General features: G+C 42.3%; 3 protein-coding genes across 3 annotated transcripts; 2 read left to right on the top strand and 1 right to left on the bottom strand.

Moving 5' to 3' along the window:
• Positions 1-265: 265 nt before the first annotated feature.
• Positions 266-2,992, bottom strand: LOC105905815 (heat shock 70 kDa protein). The gene is made up of 2 exons (XM_031563557.2): positions 2,840-2,992; positions 266-2,419 (listed from the first exon to the last, which is right to left on the bottom strand). The coding sequence occupies exon 2, from the start codon at positions 2,409-2,411 to the stop codon at positions 468-470; it is 1,944 nt and encodes a 647-aa protein (XP_031419417.1). The 5' UTR covers positions 2,412-2,419; positions 2,840-2,992; the 3' UTR covers positions 266-467.
• A 1,563-nt stretch (positions 2,993-4,555) lies between these two features.
• Positions 4,556-7,703, top strand: LOC116219755 (heat shock 70 kDa protein-like). Its single transcript, XM_031563556.2, has 2 exons — positions 4,556-4,718; positions 5,497-7,703. Exon 2 carries the CDS (start codon positions 5,498-5,500, stop codon positions 7,439-7,441), a length of 1,944 nt encoding a protein of 647 aa, XP_031419416.1. The 5' UTR covers positions 4,556-4,718; position 5,497; the 3' UTR covers positions 7,442-7,703.
• A 1,517-nt stretch (positions 7,704-9,220) lies between these two features.
• On the top strand, positions 9,221-12,030 carry LOC105896340 (G2/mitotic-specific cyclin-B1-like). The gene is made up of 9 exons (XM_031563826.2): positions 9,221-9,374; positions 9,504-9,602; positions 9,674-9,754; positions 9,955-10,140; positions 10,317-10,475; positions 10,561-10,797; positions 10,881-11,021; positions 11,104-11,214; positions 11,585-12,030. Exons 1-9 carry the CDS (start codon positions 9,354-9,356, stop codon positions 11,702-11,704), a joined length of 1,155 nt encoding a protein of 384 aa, XP_031419686.1. The 5' UTR covers positions 9,221-9,353; the 3' UTR covers positions 11,705-12,030.
• Positions 12,031-12,298: the final 268 nt, after the last annotated feature.

Genomic DNA, 12,298 nt, shown 5'->3' on the forward strand with positions numbered 1-12,298 from the left:
AAACAACATTGTCTCTTTTGTACAACACTTAGGATAAAGGCGTCTGCTAAATGACTAAATGTATAAGGTCATCATGATTAATGTGTTAACTTACTATACAATAACATAATTATTGAAAAATGTTACATATCGCTGCTTCACCAAACTACCCCTTCTAATCAGTGGAGCTTAACCAGTTAAGAATCTTTTAATGAGAGCATTATTGATTTTTTATGAAGATTTATTTACATTTAAAGTGCAAACAGACAAAAGTGTTTTTAAAAGAACAATATAAACATCTCAAAATAAGGAATTGATGAAAATGAGGTCAGAAAATTGTTACATATAAAATTATCCCTTTAACATTCATTTAAATTTTTTTACAAATATGAACACTGTATCAAAAGCAATATACCATTTTTAACCATTGAATGACTGTCTCTATAATGAATCTCATGTGCATTTCTCTCTGTATTCCAGAGTCCACTTTAGTCCACCTCCTCAATGGTGGGCCCCTGTGAACTGGCACCTGCGCCGCTGCGTGCCTGGGCACCACAGCCTCCTGCTGGCATTCCTCCGGGCATTCCTCCTTGGTACAGTTTGGAGATGATGGGGTTGCACACCTTCTCCAGGTCCTTCAGCTGGTGCTCATACTCGTCTTTGTCGGCCAGCTGGTTGTTCTCCAGCCAGGAGATGGCCTGGTTGCACTTCTCCACAACTGTCTTCTTGTCCTCCTCACTGATTTTGCCCTTCATGTTCTCATCCTCAACACTGCTCTTCATGTTGAATGCGTAGGACTCCAAGGAGTTCTTGGCAGCAATCTTCTCTCTCTGAGTGTCATCTTCTGCTTTGTACTTCTCTGCATCCTGTACCATTTTCTCAATATCCTCCTTGCTCAACCTGCCTTTGTCATTTGTGATGGTTATTTTGTTCTCTTTGCCAGTGCTTTTGTCTACAGCTGACACATTGAGGATTCCATTGGCATCAATGTCAAAGGTCACCTCAATCTGAGGGACACTGCGTGGGGCCGGTGGAATCCCTGTCAGCTCAAACTTGCCCAAAAGGTTGTTGTCTTTGGTCATGGCTCTTTCTCCCTCATACACCTGGATCAAAACCCCGGGCTGGTTGTCTGAGTAGGTGGTGAAGGTCTGGGTCTGTTTGGTGGGGATGGTGGTGTTGCGCTTGATGAGGGCAGTCATGACACCTCCAGCCGTCTCAATGCCCAGAGACAGGGGGGCCACATCCAGCAGCAGTAGGTCCTGGACGTTCTCAGACTTGTCACCCATGAGAATGGCAGCCTGAACTGCAGCACCATAGGCCACTGCCTCGTCAGGGTTGATGCCCTTGTTCAGGTCCCTTCCATTGAAGAAATCCTGCAGCTGCTTCTGAATTTTAGGGATTCTGGTGGAACCTCCCACCAAGACAATGTCATGGATCTGTGCCTTGTCAAACTTGGCATCTCTCAGGGCTTTCTCCACAGGCTCAAGGGTTCCCCTGAAGAGGTCGGAGTTCATCTCCTCAAAGCGAGCTCTGGTGATGGAGGTGTAGAAATCAATGCCCTCATAAAGAGAGTCGATTTCAATGCTGGCCTGGGAGCTGGAGGACAGTGTCCTCTTGGCCCTCTCACATGCTGTGCGCAGCCTCCTCAGTGCCCTCTTGTTCTGGCTAATGTCTTTCTTAAATTTCCTCTTGAACTCCTCCACAAAGTGATTCACCATGCGATTATCAAAGTCTTCCCCACCCAGGTGAGTGTCTCCAGCAGTGGCTTTGACCTCAAAGATGCCATCTTCAATGGTTAGGATAGAAACATCAAAAGTACCACCACCTAGGTCAAAGATGAGGACGTTACGCTCACCGGTCGTGCCTTTGTCCAGTCCATAAGCAATGGCTGCTGCCGTGGGCTCGTTGATGATCCTCAGCACATTCAGTCCAGCGATCACGCCAGCGTCCTTGGTGGCCTGGCGCTGGGAGTCATTGAAGTAAGCAGGAACGGTGATGACTGCATTGGTTACTTTCTGTCCCATGTAGGCCTCAGCAATCTCCTTCATCTTGACCAGGACCATGGAGGAGATTTCTTCTGGGTTAAATGTTTTGTTCTCACCTTTGTACTCCACTTGAACTTTGGGCTTTCCCCCATCACTGATGACTGTGAAGGGCCAGTGCTTCATGTCAGACTGAACAACGGAATCATCAAACTTTCGTCCAATGAGACGCTTGGCATCAAAGACAGTGTTGTTGGGGTTCATGGCCACCTGATTTTTTGCAGCATCACCAATCAGCCTCTCTGTGTCTGTGAAGGCCACATAACTCGGGGTGGTTCTGTTGCCCTGGTCGTTGGCAATGATCTCCACTTTTCCATGCTGGAACACCCCAACGCAGGAGTAGGTGGTACCCAGGTCAATACCAATGGAAATACCTTTTGCTGATGACATTCTGATTTCTGAACACACACAAACAAACACAAAATCAGAGTTTGTATTGATATTTGTATTGATATTACTGATATACTATCAACAGTATTTGTCCCCCTGCCTAGAAATTGTCCAGATATATTAATTAAAAGACAATACACTGGTCATAAACTTTTGCTGTTGCCCTCCATAAATGGGTTTTCTGTATTACGGCATCAGTAGTTTATAAGCCTACATACAATTCAAGTTATTTTATGTTGGCTAATAACCTACTAATACTGGAGGTAATGTTCAATGTTGTTGTAGCCCATATAGCATTTGTTTACATTTCTTAATTAGACAAGTAAGATTTTATACACAAATCACCGCTACAAATAGGCCAAGACTACAAGACCCTCCACTCTTATGCCTGCAGTAAAAATCTTTCAAGTACTATAATCTTTACTCACAGGTATTGACTTGATCTTGTCTGGTGTGTTGATGGCAAATTATGCCTCCTCTCCTTCTTCAGCTCTGAATTAACCGCTGCCTTCTTGATCACTTTCGACTCTGACTGAACATTTCCCAGCAGTTCCTCTATATACCTCAGCGCAGCGCACTCCAGCAGTTTCTAGAACGGTCAGCCCACTCAAACCAATAAAATCGTCGCTCGGTCTGCACTGACCAATAAGATTACAGGATGTAGTACCGATAGGAAAAACAACACCTAACAGCTGAGACTTCCAGCAGTTGTCAGAACATTCTCGAATTCATTTCAAGTTACACAACATGCTCCAAATAGATTCTGTTGAAATGACACATATCAGAAGTCTAGGCTACGGACCATTTATTAAATCTCGTCACGTCCTCGGAATCATTTTACTTTAGGCTAAGTGGTACTCCGAGTAGTTGGAAGAGAGAAACTACTAGGCTATTTGAAAATGTGATTTTTCAGATGTTACTTTTGCTTGTTTACTAAAAAAATGGATGATCCTTCTGAGTCAGAAGTCGCTCAGAATCATTTTCGTGTAATGTGTCTTCCCCGTACCCTTCGAAGTTGCAATCGTTCCTTCTTTCTTTCTGTAGACTAGCTATAGGGTGGGAAGATATATGTCGAAATGTTGAGTACAACGGAAAATAGAAAAACAATATTGTATTGATTCTACCCCCCCTTATTTTGGCCATGTAGGCTACATCGATATATATATATATTTTTTTCATTCTCAGACTTGGTAAGTGTTGATGATAGACTCCATGACCCATGTCTTGAGCTCAAAAAGTTCTCAGCCATTAATTATTTATAGCTTATGAAATATTTTCCCTTCTTTTATGAATGGGTCTGTCACCAGAAGTCAGTAATCTGACAGGAGTCCAGGTGAAAACATGCTTTCACTGGTTGTATTGGAGGAGCTACACTAAAGTGAACACACATCGCCCTCCAGCGTTGGATAGGCCAAAGAGGTTTCATTGTATAAAAAAAAAACTGTAAACTGAGCTACAGCAGATGAAAAAAAACGTGTAGCCTAAATCTGACGAAGAGAGTTTTTTTAATGAAAGTCAAACAATAGTGTAATCATTTTCGTATCCCGTGACAGTAGCCTAATCTTAGATGTAATAGCATAGTCTTAAGTCTCTTTTGCCATTCAGAGTATTGCTGCAGCATTGGGGTTTGCGCTCTAAAGCTCCGAAACACTGTGGCATAACCACAGTTTCCTGATAAGAGAATTCATAGGCTGGGTAGTGACCAAATGCTTAATAACTAATTCCTGGTTGAACGTTTTCATTCCTAAACTTAAATTACTTGAATGTCTGTTCTTATTTTGAAGGGGGCGTCATAAAGGGCAAAACAGTAGTTTAGCTGTGCAAAACAGACCAAGACAGACATCGCTTAGGATAAGATTAACAGTGTGTAATGACTTTTAATGTGAAAAGGAAATGAGAGGGTGATAAATTGGGAAAAAATGAAACGTTTGAATAACAAACGATTAACCTCCGTTTCCACGTTTATGATTTTAGCTCGTCTTCTGGCCTGTCGAAATATGACGTCTTCTTTACATAACTAGTTGACTCAAGACTATTCTACAAGGTTCTAGAAGTGTTCCGGCTGCTCTTGTTTACATAGGCTACTCTGCACAGTAATTGGTCAATATCAGCTGAGCTCTGCTCCTATTGGTAGAGACTGCAGAGCTTTCCAGAAACTGCTAGACTGTAGCGCGCGGAACTATAAAGTCAGTGAGCACAGTGTACGTTGGATAAAGATACGAAGTCCGAAAACCATTCCAAGTTTGGAAGAAGAGGGTCTTTTTGACGTTAAAATCTTCTACAGCACAGACGACCAAACAAGTCAACGTGAGTCGATTTTCTCTTAACTTCTATGTGATGAGCGTTATTTCTTGTAACATGCATGGTCATAGTATGACCAACGTCAGATAACATTAAACATGTATCATAACGTTATCATGACGTTAGCTAACGTGATATGGTATGATAAGGGTATTAGCCCGCTGAACATTATTGGTTGCCAAGTTCACGTTACCGTTGGAGCGTTAGTATGTTTTCAGTTAATGTTAGTTAACGTTAAATACACTGCAAATGTCATATAACATAACCGATGATAAAAATGTAGCCATTGTAGCCCTATCGGTGAATGAAAATAGATTGAATGTGTGGAAATAAAGAGTTGTCGTTTGCCTTATCACTAAAAATACACACTCCAAGCAGTGCCACTGCTGGGGACATTTAAACGTCTCCTTGGCAACCAATGAGCCCTCCAGAGTTAGCGAGACAGCCAATATTGACAGATCATGATGCCAATTTCTCTCCTGCATTTTGAAAACTGTCATAGATCTTTTGGTGTGGTCGCTGTGTTAATAGGCTGTGTTAACTGACCCTGCATTAAATAACGAACAGTTACATTTACCATATTACAGACACCACAATGCCTTCTACTATTCGGCATGACTTGTTTAATTAATTTAAAGAAAAACACGTTTGAAAAATGTACAGAAAAAAATATCCACCAAGCTGTAATACTAAAACAAGAATCTTAAAAATCTCAGGAATGTAATAATTTACACTAATAACACTAAATTCTACTGGTATTGTTTTTTCTTTCTCCCAAAATCAGGATGTCATCAGCAAAAGGTATTTCCATTGGTATTGACCTGGGTACCACCTACTCCTGCGTTGGGGTGTTCCAGCATGGAAAAGTGGAGATCATTGCCAACGACCAGGGCAACAGAACCACCCCGAGTTATGTGGCCTTCACAGACACAGAGAGGCTGATTGGTGATGCTGCAAAAAATCAGGTGGCCATGAACCCCAACAACACCGTCTTTGATGCCAAGCGTCTCATTGGACGAAAGTTTGATGATTCCGTTGTTCAGTCTGACATGAAGCACTGGCCCTTCACAGTCATCAGTGATGGGGGAAAGCCCAAAGTTCAAGTGGAGTACAAAGGTGAGAACAAAACATTTAACCCAGAAGAAATCTCCTCCATGGTCCTGGTCAAGATGAAGGAGATTGCTGAGGCCTACATGGGACAGAAAGTAACCAATGCAGTCATCACCGTTCCTGCCTACTTCAATGACTCCCAGCGCCAGGCCACCAAGGACGCTGGGGTGATCGCTGGACTGAATGTGCTGAGGATCATCAACGAGCCCACGGCAGCAGCCATTGCTTATGGACTGGACAAAGGCACGACCGGTGAGCGTAACGTCCTCATCTTTGACCTAGGTGGTGGTACTTTTGATGTTTCTATCCTAACCATTGAAGATGGCATCTTTGAGGTCAAAGCCACTGCTGGAGACACTCACCTGGGTGGGGAAGACTTTGATAATCGCATGGTGAATCACTTTGTGGAGGAGTTCAAGAGGAAATTTAAGAAAGACATTAGCCAGAACAAGAGGGCACTGAGGAGGCTGCGCACAGCATGTGAGAGGGCCAAGAGGACACTGTCCTCCAGCTCCCAGGCCAGCATTGAAATCGACTCTCTTTATGAGGGCATTGATTTCTACACCTCCATCACCAGAGCTCGCTTTGAGGAGATGAACTCCGACCTCTTCAGGGGAACCCTTGAGCCTGTGGAGAAAGCCCTGAGAGATGCCAAGTTTGACAAGGCACAGATCCATGACATTGTCTTGGTGGGAGGTTCCACCAGAATCCCTAAAATCCAGAAGCAGCTGCAGGATTTCTTCAATGGAAGGGACCTGAACAAGGGCATCAACCCTGACGAGGCAGTGGCCTATGGTGCTGCAGTTCAGGCTGCCATTCTCATGGGTGACAAGTCTGAGAACGTTCAGGACCTACTGCTGCTGGATGTGGCACCCCTGTCTCTGGGCATTGAGACGGCTGGAGGTGTCATGACTGCCCTCATCAAGCGCAACACCACCATCCCCACCAAACAGACCCAGACCTTCACCACCTACTCAGACAACCAGCCCGGGGTCCTGATCCAGGTGTATGAGGGAGAAAGAGCCATGACCAAGGACAACAACCTGTTGGGCAAGTTTGAGCTGACAGGGATTCCACCGGCTCCACGCAGTGTCCCTCAGATTGAGGTGACCTTTGACATTGATGCCAATGGAATCCTCAATGTGTCAGCTGCAGACAAAAGCACTGGCAAAGAGAACAAAATAACCATCACAAATGACAAAGGCAGGTTGAGCAAGGAGGATATTGAGAAAATGGTACAGGATGCAGAGAAGTACAAAGCAGAAGATGACACTCAGAGAGAGAAGATTGCTGCCAAGAACTCCTTGGAGTCCTACGCATTCAACATGAAGAGCAGTGTTGAGGATGAGAACATGAAGGGCAAAATCAGTGAGGACGACAAGAAGACAGTTGTGGAGAAGTGCAACCAGGCCATCTCCTGGCTGGAGAGCAACCAGCTGGCCGACAAAGACGAGTATGAGCACCAGCTAAAGGACCTGGAGAAGGTGTGCAACCCCATCATCTCCAAACTGTACCAAGGAGGAATGCCCGGAGGAATGCCAGCAGGAGGCTGTGGTGCCCAGGCACGCAGCGGCGCAGGTGCCAGTTCACAGGGGCCCACCATTGAGGAGGTGGACTAAAGTGGACTCTGGAATACAGCGAGAAATGCACATGAGATTCATTATAGAGACAGTCGTTCAACTGTTAAAAATGGTATATTGCTTTTGATACAGTGTTCATATTTGTAAATGTTTTTAAATGAATGTTAAAGGAATAATTTTATATGTAACAATTTTTGACCATTTTCATCAATTCCTCATTTTGAGATGTTAATATTGTTCTTTTAAAAACACTTTTGTCTGTTTGCACTTTACATGTAAATAAATCTTCATAAAAAATCAATAATGCTCTCATTAAAAGATTCTTACCAGTGTTAAGTTTAAAATAAAATATTTGATCATGTGGTCAGCTCCACTGATTAGAAGGGGTAGTTTGGTGAAGCAGCGATATGTAACATTTTTCAATAATTATGTTATTGTATAGTAAGTTAACACATTAATCATGATGACCTTATACATTTAGTCATTTAGCAGACGCCTTTATCCTAAGTGTTGTACAAAAGAGACAATGTTGTTTCTCAGACTTGTATTCATAAATGTTTCTTGTATAACTCCTGTTTGTGGGGACAAAGTCCAGCCATATATAGCTTAATATAAAATGAAATATTAATTTTACAAACATCAAATGCCCAAATTGATTCTATGTTATATTTTATTCACGGAGAACCTTAAAACGGGCTCAATCAGTCTGACACCCAGCTCGCTCTGGGAGCTGCCCAACAGGCCTCAGAGTTGCACACATTCCACAAAGGCACATGCTACACATGCATACATCCTCACAGAGGGCGACAAATAAACAAAAGCCATTGTGGTTTGATGGACTAAGATACATCACTGTCGGACCACCATCATCTTTAGTGTAACTGGGCGTGGATTTTAACAAAATAAGACAAAATGTGAGCAATTCCTGGAATTCTGAGAGACAGAAGTTGTGAACACAGTTACTGCAGTGTGCTGAGGTAGGAAGAGATAGAAATTGTGAATATAATATGATCATTTGGAAAGATTTCAGGCACTGTTAGAATTTCAGTACTCCGGTTTTTTCATACAATCTCATAAGCACTTCACTTGCACAGGCAATGCATGGCAGTTAGTCTCCATGCGTGGGTCATGATTCAGGATCTGCTGTGGGATGATGCCTAAATTTAAGTACACTTAAAGGACGGCATCAGGGATAATCGCATGATTCATTACAGGCGGTGACGGACCGAGCCTTGGGTTGCCGTCTATATGTGGGTACGGCCCAGTCAGAGTGAGGATCCAAAGTAATATTGGTTTATTAAACTCTTCTAAATAGCCAGAAAACCTGCTCAGCCTATCTATAAGCAGAGGACAACATTCAGCAGATTCAAGAAAACCTGCTATGCCTCTAAATAAGCAGAGAACAACATTCAGCAGTTTCAAAGTCTACACATACCTGACAAGACTCCCGCCTAGACACAAGTGAACAAATATAAATAGGTGTCCAATCAAATACACATATCATAAGACAAACCATGAAGCACAAATACGGTATAGCTCATTATGCTAAACATCAACAAAGAAATAACCATGAAATAAAATATTCCCGTCTCCCTGTTACAGTTGATCTTCAAAATAGCCCCCAATGAAGCAACGTTATTTGTCAGTCACTCATCAGTAATGATATCGGTTTCTTGGTGTCCTATTCAATGGAATTAGTTAATGCCGATTAACAGTTCACAAATTAAACAGACAGTGGCAAAAACTATTGGAAATGACGCCTAATCTATCCTATGTCACGTGCTCTGCGATAGAAGTAATCAGGTCAGGTGTGCTTCAAATCTTACACGTTTGATGCAGCGAATCACGTTTGAGAAAGAGACTATTTAAATTTGTTTTAGAAGTGTGGTGACATACTGATTGTTTGCAAACGTATTAACCTTCTCCTGGATGTTACGCACGTCTCTCTGCAATGGCTCTCCCTATTACTCGAGTAAGTGGTCTAAGGGATAACTTTAGTTTGCGTAGTGTTAGTTGTGATGTACTGTGATGGTATAGCGAGAAGAAAGAAATCGATGATCTTTTCCAAAGTTTTGTAGAAATTAACATTTATTTTTTTCAGCGAGCTCAAAACCCTGTTGTAGGCCCAATCAGGTCCTTAAGGTCGAGGCAGGTGTTTGGCGTTCTTGCCAATCATGCAGTGGCAAGGCCAGCCGTTAAAGTAAGTTTTGATTTGAATCAGTTTGTCTCTTCGTTAAAGGCCAGCCGTTAACTCTGATGTAATTTGTGTAGGATGTGAAACGAGCACCTGTGAAGGGAGAATGTAAGCCCACCCAATTTCACAGCCAACCTGTCCCAAAGCTTGAAGCAAAGGTGAGGTTTTTTTTTGTAACCCAACCCAAGCTAACGTCTAGCTTTGTGGAATTTTAAGTTTTTATTTTTGAGGAACGAGCCACACGCTCAATATGCTCAATAACTGGATCGCAACGCTCTGGTCTATGGGTGATGTGTCAATTGCCAATGCAATTGGATCATGATTAGAGCTTTTCAGTTACTTGTACTCTTACCCACAGGTTTTGTCCGTCCCAGCATGCCCTGTGCCCATGGAGATTGATTGTGCCACATCAGATGACCTGTGCCAGGCCTTTTCAGATACTCTGATTGAGGACATCGAAGATGTGGATGCAGAAGACCATAGCTATCATTTGCTCTGCAGTGAATATGTCAAGGACATTTACAAATATCTACAGCAGCTTGAGGTTTGTTTTGTTTAAGGCTGGGTTTGTAGTGGGTCACTATGGTAAGAGGTTTTTGATTCCCTCGTCTGATCTAGGGCTCTTTGACCTCATTCAGCATACAGTGACCATTTATTTTTATGTTTACATTCTATTGCGTTATTATTGTTGAAGTCAACCCCTTCCTCCAAATCCTGCAGTCTGACCAGGCAGTCAGGCCAAGATATCTTGATGGCCAGGAAGTAACGGGAAGCATGCGTGCCATCCTTATTAACTGGCTTGTTCAGGTCCATATCCAATTTAAACTGCTGCAGGAGACCATGTTTATGACCGTGGCAATTATCGACCGCTTCCTTCAGGTATGATCGGTCCCATTTGTACTTGTCTCTCTGCTTCTGACGTTGTTGTTATGTAAACCGTTTTTGCTCCTTTTGCACCTGACAGGACAACCCAGAACCAAGAAATCGACTCCAACTTGTTGGTGTGACTGCCATGTTTATCGCCTCTAAGTATGAGGAGAGGTATCCCCCTGAGGTCACAGATTTTGTGTTTGTGACGGACTCGGCTTACACTGCCGCTCAAATCAGAAAGATGGAGATGGACATCCTGAGGGTCCTCGATTTCAGCATTGGACGTCCACAGCCCATTCAGTTTCTCAGAAGAGCTTCCAAGATTGGAGATGTATGTTGTAGGGGAAAGAAAATTGTGTGGTAGTCATCAATCTGCGTTGGTTAAGAACGTGTGCGGGTTTGCATGTTTGATAGGTCACTGCTGAGCATCACACCCTTGCTAAGTACCTAATGGAGCTCACCATGCAGGACTACGATATGGTCCACTTTTCACCGTCTCACGTGGCCTGTGCAGCCTTCGCCCTCACACTCAAACTATACAGCTATGGAGAATGGGTAGGTCACATGTACTCCTGTACCCTTTTAAAAACCTACCTTTTGGAAAGTGACCCTGTTGAAGGTGGTTTCCCTGTTCTAGACTCCCACACTGCAACACTATATGGGCTATGCAGAGGACAGCCTTCTTCCAGTCATGAGGCACATTGCCAAGAATGTTGTCGCTGTGAATAAAGGGCTCACAAAGCATTTGGTAAGTAATTGGGGACTTTTGTAATTGTTTTTTAGTGTTTGAGTTTTCAAAGAAGCATGCTAAGTGATTGCCCGATGAAAGATCTGGTACTTTATGAAAAGGTGGTTTCATCCATAATATTTTCCTCTTGAGCAAATGGGTAATGGAACCACTTTTAATATGCAAACAACTTTTGTTTATATAATCTATAGCATGTAAAGAGATTGAAGAATGGAAATTGTAGATGGACCACATGGTAAATGGTATGGGGACTGTATGACATTGAACACACATTGTTGACTGTTCTATCAAGTTTACGAGTTTCAAGAGTAGGTTTAGTATTTTTTTTGTATTTGTTGTTTTTATATTTCATACTTTATGTATTTTACAGGCAGTGAAGAACAAGTATTCAAGCCAGACGATGATGAGGATTGCCCTCATTTCAAAGCTGAAATGTTCTCTTATTAATGATCTTGCACAAAGTTGGGATGTCCAAAAAGCACCTATTTAGTTCTTGCACATGCCTTCACCAGAGACATTTAAGGCCCTGAAGCATTTGGTGAGTTAGTCTAACTGGGCTGCTATTCATTTTGACCTCAATCTAGTTGCTTTTGGAGCTGGGTACTGAGTGCTTTTTACCTAAAAGTATTTTCCTTTCAGCAGATTTAAATTGCTCTTCATTTTGTTATTAAGGAATCTTAATAACAAAATGACTAACGTTACATCATGATATGTTTTAACTTGTGCTCTACACCAAATGTCTTTGCACTTAAATTTTGAATTGTGTACATACTATGCAGTGTAATATTTTAATAAACCTTTTATATTAATGTGGTTCATTTTATTGTGTATGTGGTCCTTTCACAAATGGCAGTTATGTAACTTTAAAACTGATCGAAAGACATGCCTTGCATGTGTTTCTTTTTTTTTTTTTAATTTTTTTAAGGTGTGTGTGTGTGTGTGTGTGTGTGTGTGTGTGTGTGTGTGTGTGTGAAAAAAAAAAAAATGAAATTCCATGAGTTTAGTCCAAGGCTGCGTGGCAAAATTGCAAAGTAATGAGATCCAATCACTGAGAGCTGCAAGATGTACATTTTGTCAACACAAT

This window comes from Clupea harengus, chromosome 26 (genome assembly GCF_900700415.2).
Source record: "Clupea harengus chromosome 26, Ch_v2.0.2, whole genome shotgun sequence".
Lineage (NCBI taxonomy): Eukaryota > Metazoa > Chordata > Actinopteri > Clupeiformes > Clupeidae > Clupea > Clupea harengus.

Excerpts from the sequence above, each read along its gene's own strand:
- LOC105905815 (XM_031563557.2), bottom strand. The coding sequence starts at position 2,411 with ATGTCATCAGCAAAAGGTATTTCCATTGGTATTGACCTGGGTACCACC.
- LOC116219755 (XM_031563556.2), top strand. The coding sequence starts at position 5,498 with ATGTCATCAGCAAAAGGTATTTCCATTGGTATTGACCTGGGTACCACC.
- LOC105896340 (XM_031563826.2), top strand. The coding sequence starts at position 9,354 with ATGGCTCTCCCTATTACTCGA. Across the intron at positions 9,603-9,673 it reads TGGCAAGGCCAGCCGTTAAA|GATGTGAAACGAGCACCTGT; the intron begins GTAAGTTTTGAT and ends TAATTTGTGTAG. Across the intron at positions 9,755-9,954 it reads TCCCAAAGCTTGAAGCAAAG|GTTTTGTCCGTCCCAGCATG; the intron begins GTGAGGTTTTTT and ends TCTTACCCACAG.